This window comes from Limulus polyphemus, unplaced genomic scaffold (assembly GCF_000517525.1).
Source record: "Limulus polyphemus unplaced genomic scaffold, Limulus_polyphemus-2.1.2 Scaffold4227, whole genome shotgun sequence".
Classification (NCBI taxonomy): Eukaryota; Metazoa; Arthropoda; class Merostomata; order Xiphosura; family Limulidae; genus Limulus; species Limulus polyphemus.
This window is the reverse complement of record NW_013669837.1, coordinates 73896-91151: the sequence shown is the minus strand read 5'-3', so window position 1 is coordinate 91151 and position 17256 is coordinate 73896. Positions and strand designations below refer to the sequence as shown.

General features: G+C 32.3%; 1 protein-coding gene across 3 annotated transcripts in view; it reads left to right on the top strand.

Annotated features, from left to right (window-relative positions):
* Window positions 1-219: 219 nt before the first annotated feature.
* The window catches only part of LOC106470805 (signal recognition particle receptor subunit alpha-like), a 27930-nt gene continuing 10893 nt past the window's right edge, over window positions 220-17256 (top strand). Inside the window, exons 1-10 of one of the 3 annotated variants that reach the window (XM_022399447.1) lie at window positions 394-443; window positions 1093-1126; window positions 4293-4376; window positions 5369-5512; window positions 7176-7356; window positions 12069-12231; window positions 13612-13765; window positions 14545-14657; window positions 15240-15352; window positions 16490-16749. In XM_022399447.1, the coding sequence (XP_022255155.1) occupies window positions 4305-4376; window positions 5369-5512; window positions 7176-7356; window positions 12069-12231; window positions 13612-13765; window positions 14545-14657; window positions 15240-15352; window positions 16490-16749 (1200 nt within the window). In that variant the 5' untranslated portion in view covers window positions 394-443; window positions 1093-1126; window positions 4293-4304. Of the gene's footprint in view, window positions 444-1092; window positions 1127-4292; window positions 4377-4564; window positions 4896-5368; window positions 5513-7175; window positions 7357-12068; window positions 12232-13611; window positions 13766-14544; window positions 14658-15239; window positions 15353-16489; window positions 16750-17256 lie in introns of those variants that run through there. The other 2 variants (XM_013931372.2, XM_022399448.1) reach the window with 2 other exon arrangements.

Sequence of the window (17256 nt, the reverse complement as noted above, 5' to 3'; positions counted from 1 at the left end):
GCGTGTGTTTATGTTAAAGTGACTGTGGAAATTAAAGATATTGCAAAGCTGTATTGAGAAAGAATAAACTAGTTTTATTTAAAAAAGAACTTGTATCGCTGAAGTTCTTCGGAAAAAATTTTTACGGGAAATTAACAAACGAACAGAGACATAACAATATATATATATCAAATGTTCAACTTCTAATGCACACGTGCCAGTATCACACATTCTAGATCATAGATGGCAGGCTTAGAGCCTAAACTTAAAGGCAAAGTTAAGATAAAATACTAAAGTTAGAGCTTAAATAAGTTTTTGACTATAGTCATTGTTCGTAGTATTCCAGTATGTTGGACTTTTTTACGATATTTAGTAAGAGTGGAATCGTATTATGGTGTTTTCATGGAACTTCACAGTTTTTTACATCATCAGTAAATGCTTTAATTCGAAGCGTATTGCTTCAGGTATGTAATTGGTTTGTTACTAATACTATTACCAAAAGTAAAACTACTAAAACCACCTAGAACTAGAAGTTAGACTTATAGTATAGTATTTATAATTTAGAAAGGATAAAACTGTGTTACTTAAGTGAAATTTGAAAGTTGAGGTTAGTGATAATCTAATTACATCACTCAAGTCGCTGAGTATTCTGAGTCTGACTCCAAAATGTTTTTCGCTATTAATGAGTGTTATTAAATTTAAAGTGTGAGAGTAAATCTAAGTATCATGTAATTTCTAGGACAACGCTTATCACTCTTTTACCCTTTAAATTGAAAATTGTTTAATTTATGAACTATGGTAGGTTAGAAATGAAGGTAGTGTTGGACAATGGGGGAATCAATTTCTAACTTGGAAGTTGGAATGTAAAACCGAAAAATTCATTATCAATGATTCAAGATATTTTACTTAAAGATAATGGGGTGGGGGTAAACAAAAAGCTTAGTGATTTTAGTGCCAAAAGTAATACTGGCTTCATGCATCCTAACCAGACATAATCCTAGATATGACCTCTTGATCTGGTCCACCATTTATATTAGTGTGCCTCAAATAAAGGTAGGAATTTCAAAATAGTCAAACTCTTTTTTTTTTTTCACACCTATGTATGTAATCAAGACCTAAGGACCTGTGCGTATGTTAGACTTCTTGGGTGAGTTTTCTACTACTAATACGAGATTCTTGAACATAATATTTTATTTGCTTTTGTCTGTATTTGCTCTTTCTTAAGAACTAGATAATGAACTTAACTAATATTAATGTCTGGTCAGAGCAAGCAACCAACTTTGAGCAAAACTAAAAATCAGCCTGCTAATGAATATAACCAACTAAATATATTTTTGTTACATTTTTACTTATAAAGATTTGAATGTATTGATTCATCAGTTGAATGCTTTTAACAATAATTTGGCCCAAATTCCAATAGTATCTCATGATGTTTGTACAACTTAGAAGATTTAGGCTAGTCCTAAATGCATATGTACAATAAAAACAATCACTGTAATAAAAGACAGGATTCTAAAGTAATTAAAATTAGATGTATTAAAAATTCTAATCTTTACTTTTAATGAAAGTAACAATAAAGAAATAATATAAAATACCTTACTTATGGAACCACAGTCCAAACAATCTGCAAAATTCTGTGTACATCACACTGCTTTTAAGTTATACCATTAGTGTAAAAACTGCTTACTCTGACTTTATTAAGATTTTTGTTTACACCCTTGCATTCAGTGTCAATAAAAGTTGCTCTCTGTAGGTTATTTCGTATGTTAATAGACTTAAGTGCTATTGTTCACACATTAGAAGTATATGTAAAATGGGTGAATTCAGGTATTTAGGTGGGATGAAGGATTTTGATATAATGGTGATTACTTAGGCTTTGGTTAACTGTATATAAATTATTGAACAGTGATAGGTTAAGGAGTGGGTTGGCAGTTATTTATACTAGGAAGTTAATTGCTTTGTAATTTAGTGCAAAACTTTCAACCATATTATGTCTTCTGCATTATGTATATAAACCAGAAACTTTTCATTAAAAGTATACAAAACAAAGACCATGGGCCATTTTTGTCTCTTTTTTTTTTTGTTAATAAACGAATGTGTTGAACATTTTTTATTGATTTCTTGGTTAAATGTCTGAGTTTAACTGAGAGAGAATAATTTGGGTGTGTTATGTAGCAGTTGGAGTGAATAATTTAGTTGAGATGTTTGATGATGTAGTTATGAGGGGGCCAGTAAGGATATTATTTTTATAGGACATGTTGTAGTTACAATGTAGGAAATATAAGGCCAGAGGAGCTTCTGGAAAAGTACAGAAATTAATACAGACATTTAAGTTTAGAGTCTTAGGTTGATTTTATCAGGTGTGTTGTTAAGGTTTAATTGTGTTGAAGAGGTTCTATGTTGGACTATAGGACTAAGTGATAGATTTAAATCTGTGTCATTTGGAGAAGGTTAGGTGGGTGAATTTATAGGATCTGTTTGTTGGAGAGAAAAAAATTCTGTGGAATTGTGGGTTCAAATTTTACTTATGAGGCTTTAAATTATTGTTATAGAGTGGTGAGTGAATAAATGCTGATTTGGGGAGTATATATAAAAAAAGCACAGTTTCTAGTATGTGCAGTGAAGATTGTATCTGTAAAGGTAGTTAGGTTGAGGGATGATGAGGTTCAGTTTAATAGGAATGATGGAGGAATACAGGGATGATGAGGTTAAGTTTGATAGGAATGATAGAGGAGTTCAGGGATGAAGTACAGTTTTAAGTGTTGTTATTTGTTTGTAAGAAGGACACAAAAGTAAAATTCATGAATTCAGGGCCTCAGTCCGGGCAAAGGAATTTGACATTATGAGGATTACCAAAACATGGAAATCTATGATGCTAGAAATAATTTTGAAATTTCTGGGTACAAGTTATTCAGTAATAGTAGATAATTTCAAAAAGGAGGGGTGGCTGTTTATATGAAGGTGCTAATTAAGTGGGAGTATAGTAAAAAGGTTAGTATGGATTTAGTTAGTGTGTTTACAGTGTATCTGTGAATATAAGAACTGGAGGTTAGTGTTAAATTGCTACAGACCACCAAATAAGGTCAAGAGGCTGCTGAGTTGTTTTATAGGAGAATTATAAATACTTTCATCTGGTTGTAGACAATTTTAACTTTAGAAATGTTAGATATTATTATATGTAGTTAGACAGTGAAGGTGATGGTTGTGTATGCTTCATGCAGCATGTTTCTTCACCAACTAGTTTGGAAAACAAAATAGAGGTATGACTATTTATGATTTAGTATTATTTGGTGATTGGATATTGCTCAAATGGTTGTGGTGTGGGAACATATGGGAGTCAGTGACCATTACATAATGAATTATACGTAGGTTTGAGGTTTTATTGTATGTGAATACAAAGTTTATTTTAGTTCCAAATCTTAAAACTGCTAACCTTGATGTTACAAGAAAATAACTATGTCAGGTAAATTGGAACAGTATTTTGACTAGGGAAGCTTCTTATAGCCTTGCTTAGATAACTCTTGGAAACATATCTGGATGTAACTATTATAAGCCTTCTAGACGTGTACTTTAACTGTTAATAAGTCAAACTGGACTGCAAGTTTTATACACAGAAATATTTAGTAGAAGTGGAAGAAGGTAACTGAATTACTCTAGAAAGTATTTTTCAGAACCTCACTGGGAATATTATAGTTGGTGCTGTGTTTAAGAAACAATGTTGATTTGTTTGAGAGGATTTGAAAAAAAGCTAGCAGAATGATTCCAGGGTTGGAGTGGTTAAATTGAAACCTCATTTCACAATATTTTGCTTGAGAGGAGGAGGATTTGGAGTAGGGGGGCAAGATTGAGTTTTTTTTTTTAAATTAAGATAATCTGGTATAACAAACTTGCTAAAATATATTTGACGTTATCAATTGGTATGCTAGGAAACTAAAATCTTAGTCAACACGCACATACTAACAACAATACAAGTAACATTCTTTTAAATTAAGATAATCTGGTATAACAAACTTGCTAAAATATATTTGACGTTATCAATTGGTATGCTAGGAAACTAAAATCTTAGTCAACACGCACATACTAACAACAATACAAGTAACATTCGTAAGTGTAGATATAACTAATAAGAAAATATTTTGGACATTAAAACTGTGTATAGCTTAAAATTACACACACCATATATTTTTCATCTAGAGATAACTTTTACACTTTTGCTACTTATAACTGACCAATTTCCCCATTATTTACTGTCTTGCCAGTTTTGTTTTCTTTACAGTCAGTTTTATGGGTCTTTGAACCATTATTTTTTGTAGGAGAGAAGTGGAATGCCCAGTTTTGAGCATGATGGACTCACTCTCGAATACAAACTGGATAATGAATTTGAGCTGGTTTTTGTGGTAACTATACATACATTGGTGTATTTATTTATTTGTGTGTGTATGTATATATATATAATTATCATAAAAGCATTTGTCATAAGTATACTTTTCTTACTTAGTCTGTTAAGGTTTGTATGTAATTTCCTTTTCAGCATATACATGTACTATAGAAATACTTATATGAGAAATAAGTGGATGGAAACAAGTTACTCATCATATTTAGGTCACCCATTTCAACAAATGTCACAACTGTGTGTAAGACATTGGAGTGTGTTAATTTCATGTTTATTATTTTCCTGGATGTTTTCAACCCAGGGCCTTTCGATTGCTCTATTCACTAGTATTTCTAGTAAGGCACTTTTTAACAATTAGAACTACCACAGATGGAACGAAGTTACTTATTTAGGTCACCCATTCTAACACACATCTCGACTATGGGCAGTCTTTTCATGAACTCTTTGAAACATCTTGAGTTAGAACAAGTATTCTACAATTTCCAGACCTTCATAATTTCCTAAAGCTGAGACTGTAAATATGGTAAGTTTGTGACAAGCAACTGTTTATTATTTATAGGAACGTTTGTCATACATCTTCTTTTGTAATTATGGCTAATGAGAACTGAACTATGCATTTATTTTGGGTTTAATTGAAGAGTCTTTGAGAGTTATTCTTAACCCTATATACATCTCGGTTATATGAACACTTTTTTTACATTAATTTACAGTTTTTATTTTAATCTTTGGCAGTTTTTCTGTTGTTGAAAGATTAGTAAACAGATATTGTTTAAATTTAACAATATCTTTTGTCATTGATTTTTATATTTTAAATTTCCTGTATGTGCAACTTCTCATATACTTTTGAGTTGTAAATCCATTCAAATCATTGAATCAAAGTTTCATTTAGATCATTCAAAGAAATACATTATTAGTTATCCATACCATTTCACAAAAAGTTCATGTAGTCCTCTGAAGAATTTTTCAAATGTGGCCACTTTTTCCCCTTGTTTACAGGTTGCCTACCAGAAAATCCTGCAATTGTCATATATTGACAAGTTTTTAGATGATGTTCATCTTGAATTTCGGGATAAATTTAAGGAGGACTTGGAAAACGGCCAATTTTTTTCAAATTTTGATTTTGGAAATGAGTTTGAAAAGGTATGTTTTATATATTTGTTTATTAGATAAATTTGGATTAATTGCAAGTTTGGTCAATTGTACAATGAAACTAAATTTTATTTGTTAACAGAACTATTAGTCACTATGCAGTATTTTATCACTTGAAGATAAAGTCTGCTCAGAATGTTTAATATTCACTCATAGATACCAGAAAAAAATGTTAGTATGAATATAAGATTGTAATAGTTTTGTCTCATTTCAAACTTTAAATATTATGAGGCTTATTTCTAATCTTTTTAGGCTCAAAAGCATTAGTTGATGCATTTAATCAGACATGAATAATGGGTAAACCCTGTGCAGAATAAAAAAAACTTTCACAAAAATAAGTTATGTTAAGGTACATAAATAAATGTGACATATCCTTGTCAATATTTTTTGTTTACTCTGTTGAAAACAACTTAAATGTTTATGTACAAATAAATGTATGGAGCTGTTATGAAGTTATTTGACCTATTTTGACAATCGCATCTAAAGAACTAGTTATTAGATATCTATGATATTCACTAGACGAACTAATGAAATGATAGGAAAGGTAGTTCCAGTGCTGAAAATAACTGTCCACTAGGGGGCATTGTTAGTACAATGTGCATACTGGAAACTGAATGAAACCAACATTTAGCATGGCAGGATTCATTGTGTCTTTAAAAATGGCTCCTAACCATTTAATCGATTGTAAGAACTACTCGTGTAAAGCTTTACTACAGCAACACTAGTACAGCATTAAGATCATATCAGCATGAAAGGAGTGATTGTATAGGATCATGCTGCAACGATGCTTATTGGATGCTGATAAGATGTTAAAAAGGATTGTGTACTAATCAGTGTGGAACATATTGACATTTCAAGAAAGAGAAGTTTGGAATGAAACAAACTCCATGCACGTTTAAGACATTTCAGAAGATACTTTTAGTAATTGAGTTATCAGTGGACATTTTCCATACACATATCCAAAATATTCTTCACTTATGACCTTTGTTGATTTCGGCTGTAAAGGTCATGTGAAGTTATATCATGAAGTGCCTGCTTCTTTAACAGACCAAGTGCAAGTGTTAAAAATTGGATAGTTTTGTTTAACTGTATATAATGTCATAGGAATGCAAGCAAAAGTAAATTGTGGTCATCAATTCTTCCTAGTGACGATCATTGCCTTCCCTATCATCTCATTAGGTTAAATACCAAACGTTATAGTTCGCTGATAATTGATTTTTGAGTTTTAAACGTTATAAAAAGCTGATTAATTTTATATTAACTGTGCATTCACATATTCAATATCATGTAATATAAATGGGGAATAACGAAATTTTAAACTGAGATTTTAGATATTATGTATAATAACAAAAAGTCTAACAGATTACTTTGAATATATATATATATATATTATTGTAGTTTGTAAACTTGTACAGTTATTAAGTTTGTCGCTATCTTCAAGAACTGGTGTGTTATAACTTTAATACAAACATGTAGGGCTGTGGAAGTCGTGGCTTTAAGTGACTGTATTGCTGCAGTTATAAAAATTAACAATGTAGAAATATGTCACTCACATGTTTGAATTAGATTTATAGTGTTTCTCTTTTTTTTTTCTGAGCAACCTTTTTATCTATGGATAATCAGTATGTTTCTACTATATTCTGTGTTACTAAAGATCTTAGCGTCTGCAGAAGAATATGGTCGCATAGTAACAAGTCAGCCAAAAAAGATGCGTACGTTTGAAGAATCACTGAAATCTAAGAAAACTGTAGCGTCCATGATAGAGAATAAGAAGGAACCAAAGCCTACTTCAAAAGGAAAGGAGAATAAAGAGTCACTGAAAGGAAAAAATGACAGTATGTAAAATTAACTTGTAAAATACCTAATATTTATATTTCGTTTTGAAATCAGTCAGTGAATTATTTTATAATGTCCAATTGAAAAATTACTGTTTACTTAGGTTAGTTAATATAACTTACACAATAGCATGGTGGTTTGATCTTTTCTTATTCTATTTCAATTCTGATAAATGTAAAATAAGTATCAAACACCTTCCAGTTAAGACGCTCGACTCGCAATCTGCGGGTCGCGGGTTCGCATCCCCATCCCACCAAACATGCTCGCCCTTTCAGCCGTGGGGGCGTTATAATGTGACGGTCAATCCCACTATTCGTTGGTAAAAGAGTAGCCCAAGAGTTGGCGGTGGGTGGTGATGACTAGCTGCCTTCCCTCTAGTCTTACACTGCTAAATTAGGGACGGCTAGCGCAGATAGCCCTCGTGTAGCTTTGCGCGAAATTCAAAACAAACAAACCTTCCAGTTACATGCAAAATGTTAAAACTTACTGGGAATTATTTTGGTTATATTTGGAGAGCTCCACAAATATGAGAACTGGAAACTTCAAGAGCTAAAATAAACTTCAAGGTTTGATTTTTTTTTACAGAATGGAAGAGACAAAATTGACATAGAATTTAAAAGCCCAGAATGGTCCCATGAAGGTTTTTGAAAATAGTATTAAAATAACCTTACACTCAAAAGCGATTTCTCACCTGAGTTTCATTTTTAGAATGTTGGTCATTTTGGATTCATGATGTAATAACGTGGTTTTATCCTATAATTAAAATCCATGAAAAAAAAATCTGCTTTTTGAAACTCTAAGTACACCAATTCCAATTGTAGGTAGCAAGTAATACCCCAGTGAAAGTTAAAAATTTAGTGAGGCTAGATTTACCTTCAATATCAATGTTGTATTTCTTTAATAATATCATATTTCACTAAATTATTTTGTGAAACTTCTTTTATCAAACTAGAATTTGTCCCATAAAATAATTAAGAAACTGGCCTAAAATTTCTAAGGTAACTTATTATCTCCTTTAAAAAATAGGAGTGACATTAGTAACTCTACAACCACCAGACACTTGCCCACTGTCTTTTGATCTAACACAAAACAAAAGGGCAATGCTTGTATATCTAATCTTTGACCTCCTTCTGAAACCTTGTCTGGTCCTTGTGTTTTATCCATTCTTAATCTCAAACTTTGTTTACAATCAAGGAACAAGGATTTAATATCTACATGAATCAATTACTTACAAGATCAATTCAAATATTTCCCACAGGCTCAAGAATATCTTTCTTGTGAAAACAAAAATGCTGAAAACATTGGTGCTACTATAGTGAGTGGTCTACAAAGATATTTACACTATAGCATGTGGTCTACACAGGTACTATCATCATCATCATCACCGTTTTAAGTTTCGTTTATTTGCAAATGGTGCCATTTATTATAAATAATAATTTTAAACTAATATAGTACAAAATACCATTACATAACGTTCTTGGGGCAAATATAATCAGAATGAAATATATTCCAACAATCAAAATTAGCACAATTGGAACACACAACTTATTAAATTATTTTTATTATATGCTGAAAAAAATGTGGATAGTTATAAATTATTTAGCAAGAAATTGTTTAATGAATCATTAAAGTGGTGATGATGATGATAGTTTCTGTGTAGACCGCATGCTATAGTAACACCAAAACATTTATGGTTTTAGATGCTATTTCATCATATTAGCATCTAATAATTACTAACAAAAGGTCATTACGAATGTTTCTTTGTTAACAGGGTTGTTAATTACCATCAGATATTTTAAAGATAATATTCGTTTCCTTCTGAATTAAATTATTTTGAAACAAATAAAATAAGTTTATACAATGAAGAATAAATGTTTAATTGCTCTGTTCTTACTTTCATAATACACTGAGCCCTCGCATAACGAAGCCATCAGATAATAAATTTCCGCTGAACGAATCACCTCCCATAGGCCCCATTGACTCATGCAACGAATATTTTTCACATAACAAATTGCACCAATTTCGGCCAATCAGAGTGCTTCTAACCAAACTTGGCAGTCCTCAACTAATCAGCGATGCCCATTTATGAGCATTTGGAGCCAGACTGTCTTTGTTTACATACTTTTTTGTGGCTGTGCAAAGAGCTCTCTTGTAGACTCTGTAATTTTATTGAATTTATCAATTTAAACGTGAATATATATATATATATATATATATATATATATATAGTGATCACAATGGCCCCTAAAGGTAATTCACAACAGTGTAAGAAGAGTAGGAATTGCATAACCCTTAAGATAAAGCAGGAAAATGTTGTGAAATCAGAAAAAGGGACAAAACAAGTATGCTTTCCATGGAGTATGGCTTGTCCCAATCAACAGTTTCCACCATGCTCCTAAATAAGGAGAAAATTAAAGCTACCAAAGTGAGTGATGCCTCAACCAGGGTCATTAAAGGAAGGGAAAGAATTGTAGAAATGGAAAGACTGCTGTTGCTTTGGATTTGTCATATGCACATGCGAGGTGAGTCCATGGATAGCAGTATGATTTGTGAGAAGGCTAAAACCAATTTTGATCACTTTAAACATGAATCAACTCAATCCTCTGGTTCAGTTTTGAAGATTTCCAGGTAAACAAGGGTGGGTTTGAAAAGTTCAAGCAGAGAAGTGAGATCCATTCTGTGGTTGGGCATGGTGAATCTTCCAGTGCAGATAAGGAGGCGGCAGAGAAGTGAGATCCATTCTGTGGTTGGGCATGGTGAATCTTCCAGTGCAGATAAGGAGGCGGCAGAGAAGTGAGATCCATTCTGTGGTTGGGCATGGTGAATCTTCCAGTGCAGATAAAAAGGTGGCAGAAAAATTCCAATTGGAATTTGCTGAATTAATGGAGGAGGAAGGCTATTTGTCCCAGCAAGTATTTAATGCAGATAAAACTGGGCTCTTTTGGAAAATGATGCCCTGGAGAACTTACGTCACCAAGGAAGAAAATGCTTTGCCACTCTATAAGCCCCAAAAAGATAGGCTTACCTTGTTGCTTGGGGCTAATGCATCAGGAGATTTCAGATTGAAACCCATGCATGTGTACCATTCTGAGAATCCAAGGGATATTTAAGCAACAAAAAGTCATCAGGGGTGGATTGGGGGTCTATTGGAAATCCAACCATAGGGCATGGGTGCCCAGGCAGTTGTTTTATGAATGGGCTTCTGAAGTTTTTTGCCCATCTTTGTAGAAGTACCTAATTAAGAACGAGATGGAAGTGGATGCTCTGTAATCTTGGACAATGGACCTGGCCATGACCCTGAACTTGCTTCCTCTTTGATAACCAAATTTCCTTTCATCGTAGTAAAGTTTCTGCCTCCTAACATCACATCTTTGATCCAGCCTATGGACCAGCAAATGATAGCCAATTTCAAGAGGCTTTACACCAAGACTGTTTTCCACAAGTGTTTTTCACATGAAGAGGGCCTAACATTGAAAGAATTTGGAAGACTCAATTTAGCATTCTGGAGGCTGTAATGACCATTGTCTTAGCATGGCAAGAAGTATCAGTACGCTGCTTGAATGCTGTATGGAGACCTCTTTCACCAGCAGTCCAGCAAGACTTTGAAGGATTTGAAGATGTTGCTTCTGTACAACAAGAAATTTTCTCACTTGGTGAATCTATGGGGCTAGAAGTGGACCAGAATGATGTGGAAGACCTTGTTAATCCTCATACTTGGCAGCTCACCACAAAGGACCTGCAAGAATTGGACAGCTTCACTGATTATGACAGTGGGGAGGAGGAACAAGGAGAAGAGGATGCCTTGACAACTGCACAGCTGAATGAACTTTTAAACTCTTGGGACACTGTCAAGAAATATGTCAGCAGACATCAATCCATAGAACAAACAGAGCTTCAAATCTGTAAGTTTGATGACAAAGTTGCATCCTACTTCAAGAAGTTGTTAATGAAGAAGGGAAAGGCAGCACAGCAATCAACTCTTGACAGCTTCTTTAGAAAGAAGCCAAGATTGGAGCCATCAACATCCAGCAACTTGGAAAATCCTTCTTCCTGCAGCACCCACAAACCCCAGAGGTAACAATGGAAGAACATTCTCCTACCAAAACTCCTCAATCACCCCCCACCCCACTAAGCCAGTCATCTTTTTAGCCTAAGGCAAGAATTATTTTACTGTATGAATATTTTTATGCTTTATTTATGGATTCTTCTATGGTTCAATTCTTTTCCATGTTCTTATAATGTTCATTTGTCAAATACATATTAATGTTTTAATTTTTTTAACTATGTTTTTAAGGTTCAAAAGGTGAACTTATGATAGTCTTGGAACAAATTAGGCCTTTAACATATATTTCCCATACTCACATAACGAAGGATTTCGTAGAACGAATTAAATTTGTTATGCGAGGGGACCACTGTACGTGTATTAAAAGATAACATACACAAAACTAAGGTATTGATATGAAATATGTACATTTTGACAGATGTGCTCTTCAGCATTTGTTGTTCTATACTTGGCTTAAGAAGCATAATGCTAGATAGAGCTAATAAACTGAACATCTGATTAGAAACAAAATTCCTTAAATGTCTTGGAACTTACTTATTTGTAATTTTATGTACTCTGAAAAAGAAATTTATGAGTGATTACTTCAAAACACTTGTAATTTGTTGAATTTGTATTTTGTTCAAAACAATGCACATTCTTTGTTTGTAGACAACAAAACAGCTCCAAAATCTTGTGTGAGAGCTACACAAAATGGATTCACTGAGAAGAACAGTGTTGTGTTAAATGGAGAAGTGGATTCTGAGATCATTATAAAAAACAGACAAAAGATGTTTGAAAAAATGCAAGGAAAACCAAAGAAGTCTGATAAAACGTAAGTAGTTATAAGGTAAAAAAGAATAATGATATAACTGCTGGTTAGCTTTCTCTATAAATGTACTCAAATTACTTTGACAAGGTTCCCTCCAAGTTACTAATTAAATTTGTAAAAAAATAAATGTATATATTAAGTAAAGTAAGTTGTAAAAATGAAAATCATGACTCATTCACCCTGTTAATTTGTTATCGTAACTAGGCTGGTAATACGTGTGCACCTAACTGTGAACTCATTTTATTATAGACAAATTATATTGTGTTTTTTTGTTAACTGTTTAATTTGTGGATATTCCTATTTTTTGTTTTAAAATAATGTTTGTGATATAATGAAAACTGTTTTAAACATGGACAGAACATGGGAGGGGGCAAAAAAAGGTCTGACTTGATTATTGTTAAGAAAAAGTGAAGGGGCCAACAACCTCGTATGGTTTTAAATTATTCTATGATACCCATGCTTAGTTTTTATCATGCTGTATAGCATTTATGGTCTTTGAATATACCTAAACCTTCAGTTGTCGTTGTATTATCCAAGGAGATAATTTAGGTACATTTAGAGTTAAAACTCTTAGGGTAAAAATGTACAAACACTAAGTTAGCATGCTATTTAGAATGTAATGTTGTCAGGTTAGCATGTTATATAAAATGTAATGTTGTCAGGTTAGCATGCTATTTAGAATGTAATGTTGTCAGGTTAGCATGCTATTTAGAATGTAATGTTGTCAGGTTAGTATGTTATTTAGAATGTAATGTTGTTAGGTTAGCATGCTATTTAGAATGTAATGTTGTCAGGTTAGCATGCTACTAACATGCTAACCTGACAACATTACATTTTATATAACATGCTAACCTGACAACATTACATTCTAAAGTTAGAGTGTAATGTTGTCAGGTTAGCATGTTATTTAGAGTGTAATGTTGGGACCACATGATTGTGTTTTTGGTAACAGTATTAGAACATTACCATATTTGCTGTCACATAATAAGTTAAATATAAATAAAATAAAGCATTCAAGAGGTGTGAATTAGCAGTCACAGTGACCAAAACAAAAGAAATTTGGCTTTGAATTTTCTGTGATCCACCAGTGTGTCATGCAGTCCATAACTAAAAGTTGGTTGCAACCCACTGGTGGGGCACATTGCAACGAATGTTTTAAAAAAGGGTTGGTAAAGAATACTTGTATTTCTTGAATTCCTAGCAATGCCAATTCCTAAAAATTACTCTGAGTAATTTAGTTCTGTAAAAAACTAACATCGTTCAAGTTATTTTCTTAGAATATTAAATATTATAAGTATATTCAACATCAAAATATACTCCAAAGGTATATGAACAGAAATTGTTCCAATAATGATCAATTCAAATATGTTTACCACTGTACAGAAAAAGCCCTTCATCCAAAGAAAATAAAACCAAGAAACCACGAGTGTGGGATAATAGTGGTACGTGTCGAGATGCCCAATTTTTAGACTTCAGTGAAGAACCTAAAATTAGACAAGAAGGGACTGGTTCTGAAGACTATTTGAATGAAGAGACTGTAAGTTTATAATTTTTTTAAATGTTCTGAATAATTAATACAAAATTTAGAGTAAAACAACTACAAAGTTTTCCAGGAATTGTTTAATAACTCATTGGATTTCTTTAACATAAAATTGAATAAAGTGTGGAAGATTTTATTATTACTTAAAAATTCCAGTCTCAACTGCAAGTCAGGTTTAACTTTTAAATTGTGTGTTTGTGGAAAGCTTTAGTCAAATTGAGTTTGCTATTTACTAGTCAAGATAATTGAGATGAAGGAGACCGAGTGGGCTGTACCTCTCGTTTTGCTTCCCTGTTAAACTAAAATACAAATATTTTACGTATTCTAATTGTTTTCATCCAGGTAGAAATTGATGGTGGTAATATATGTGTAGACTAGTATAGACATTGAGATGAAGGAGGCCGAGTGGGCTGTACCTCTCATTTTGCTTCCCTGTTAAACTAAAATACAAATATTTTACGTATTCTTATTGTTTTCATCCAGGTAGAAATTGATGGTGGTAATATATATGTGTGTGTAGACATGTTTATGTTTATTACACATTATTGTTTTGAGGATTTAACAGTTCTGAATTTTTTATAGCCATTCTTAGCATTTGAAATCAGAATACTAAATAGAAGCATAACAGATAATGGAAGTTCTTGGCTGGCTATTACTGGATTAGTTCTTGGCTGGTTATTACTGGATTAGTTCTTGGCTGGTTGTTACTGGATTATTTATGATCTTGCTACGTTTAGCAGTGCACAAGACTAAAAGGAAAAACTTAATATTTCCAGCGAGCTTGGGTGGGACAAATGAAAGGAGACATTAAGAGCATGGAATATTCAGAAAGCGAAGATGAACTGTCTGAAACAGAGGAAAAATTTCCGTCAAAATCTAGACAAAATGGGTGAGATATTTTTTGGTATCTTCATAATATGTGATAAATGATGACTTCAGGTGAAGTAAGAAATATGAATCCTTTTAATTCAACATAAGAATTAAATGAATAAATCACTGGTATATTTGTGTATGTATGTATGTGTGAATGAATGTAGCTTTTTTTTTTTTTTATAAGAATTTATATATTTTATAATTTTAAAGCAAGTTATCAAACCAAAGAATGACTATATGAAATCTTTGTATTTTATTAAATGTTAAAAGAAATTCTAAATTAAATAGGTACTCTCTAACTCAGTTTCACCCTTTATTTCTTTGCCATTTGTGATATTTATGGAATTTGGTGATATATTCTTACTGATTTGATATGTAAATAGCAACTCTTAAACTTACTCCTTTTGTTCTGGCAGAAAGTACTAATTGTAAGACCTAGGTTCTTATTGCACAGAACAACATTATCTTTATCCCAGATTTCTCGGAAAGTGATAACCCTTAGGATTCCATATTACTAAATGTTTTTATAAGCATTTAAGTCTGTCTTCTTCAGTCCCATAAACTTTAAATTTTGTCATTTTTATTTTTACATTTCAAGGAAAGAGAAGGGGTTTGGTATGTTCAACATGTTTCGAGGTCTTGTTGGATCAAAAAGCATTTCTCGTGAAGACATGGAACCAATCTTAGACAAGCTAAGAGATCACATGATTGGTAAGTTGTATGAAATCAGGATTTATTTGTCTTTTGCATAATATCTTAAAGCACAAGTGAATTTTTAGGTAGAATTATTGTAGTTATATGTATTAATGTTTTCAGTTTAAGTTTTAAAAAAGGTAAACGTAATGCTGTTGTCTGTTACTCTCTCTGTTTTATTGGCATAGCCATACCTATTGTTTCTTCAGAATTATATTCTTTTGAAAACTCTAGTACATTTCTTACTGAAGTGTTTCTTTGTGTTTAAATGTTTGATATTCTACCTAATGTTTTTTAAGGTTTACTTAAATTCTTACATTCTCAGAACCATAATAAAAACTTACATGGTGTACATGTACCAAAACTTATTATTATTTTAAGCATTCAAAATTGACAAGAGTCAATTGACGACTTTTTCTTACCAGTAGTACATTGCTATTAGAATTTGCACCTACCATAAAAAGCAATTGTACATGGATGTTATGTCATGGTCTAATCATATCTTCATGTTGTATGAATGTTATGTTGCGGTCTGATTGCATATTTTCATGCTATATGGAACAGTATGTTATGGTATAATAATATATTTTTATGTGAAACAAGCATTATGTAATGGTTGAATCGTGGTCTAGTTATATATTTTCCGTTACATGCTCTCTGGTGACTCAGAAGGTTTATAATGATAAAGTTAAGTTTCATGGTCTGCAGTGAGTACAGCACAGATGCTCAGCAACAAATAAATCAAGTTACACGAATGTTATTTAATATTCTAATTATATATTTTCAAGTTATTCTGTGAGGGGAAAAATATTGAACAAATCATTATTAGCTCCATATCAAAATGTATATCTGAAAATAAATGCTACTAAAGTGGATTAAATACTATTTGTTCTTTATAAGCATAAAAATTACTAAAAAAATCCATAAATTTATAAAATAGTTGTTAAGTACATTTTGAGATTTAAATATAGCTTTTTATAAAAAAGAGAAGGAATGTTAATTATTTTATTAAACTAAACCTTCTGAAATTATAAAATGGATGAAAAATTAAAACTTTGAATCAAAATAAAATCGTAAGATAAAAGTTAATTGTAATGAGAATTGAAACAAATCTTGTTTTTTGCGTTTAATTTCTTTTCTTTGTTTATCTGATAGCTAAGAATGTAGCCACTGATATTGCTGGAAAGCTATGTGAATCTGTAGCTTCTAGACTGGAGGGTAAAGTTTTGGGGACTTTTACTGGTGTTGCATCGACAGTAAAAGCAACTCTTGTTGATGCTCTTGTTCAGTTGCTATCACCTCGTCGACGGGTTGACATTTTACGAGATGTGATAGAAGCTCAACAACAGCAGAGGCCTTACGTCATGGTTTTTTGTGGTGTCAATGGAGTTGGAAAGTCAACTAATTTAGCAAAGGTAAAAAAAAAATATTAATAGGTTTCAACTATTTGCAGCTAAGTTCTTAAGTTATTTTCTCTGCTTTTATGCATGAATGCATATATTAGGAGTACCAGTCATGATATGGCACATAAAACAAAGGATGTATATATTTTTTGAACTTGATCTGAGCTTAACTGGATTGTCTTGCATACTTAACATGACACAAAGTGGCCTGAAACATGTAGCAGAACAACCATGCAATATTTAACAAAACATTTAGGGGCCTAAAGAAGTGGCCCGAAACATGTAGTAGAACAACCATGCAGTATTTAACAAAACATTTACGAGCCTAAAGAAGTGGCCCGAAACATGTAGTAGAACAACCATGCAGTATTTAACAAAACATTTAGGGGCCTAAAGAAGTGGCCCAAAACATGTAGTAGAACAACCATGCAGTACTTAACAAAACATTCAGTGGCCTAAGCTTGTAGCAGAACAATCATGCAGTATTTAACAAAACATTCAGTGGCCTAAGCTTGTAGC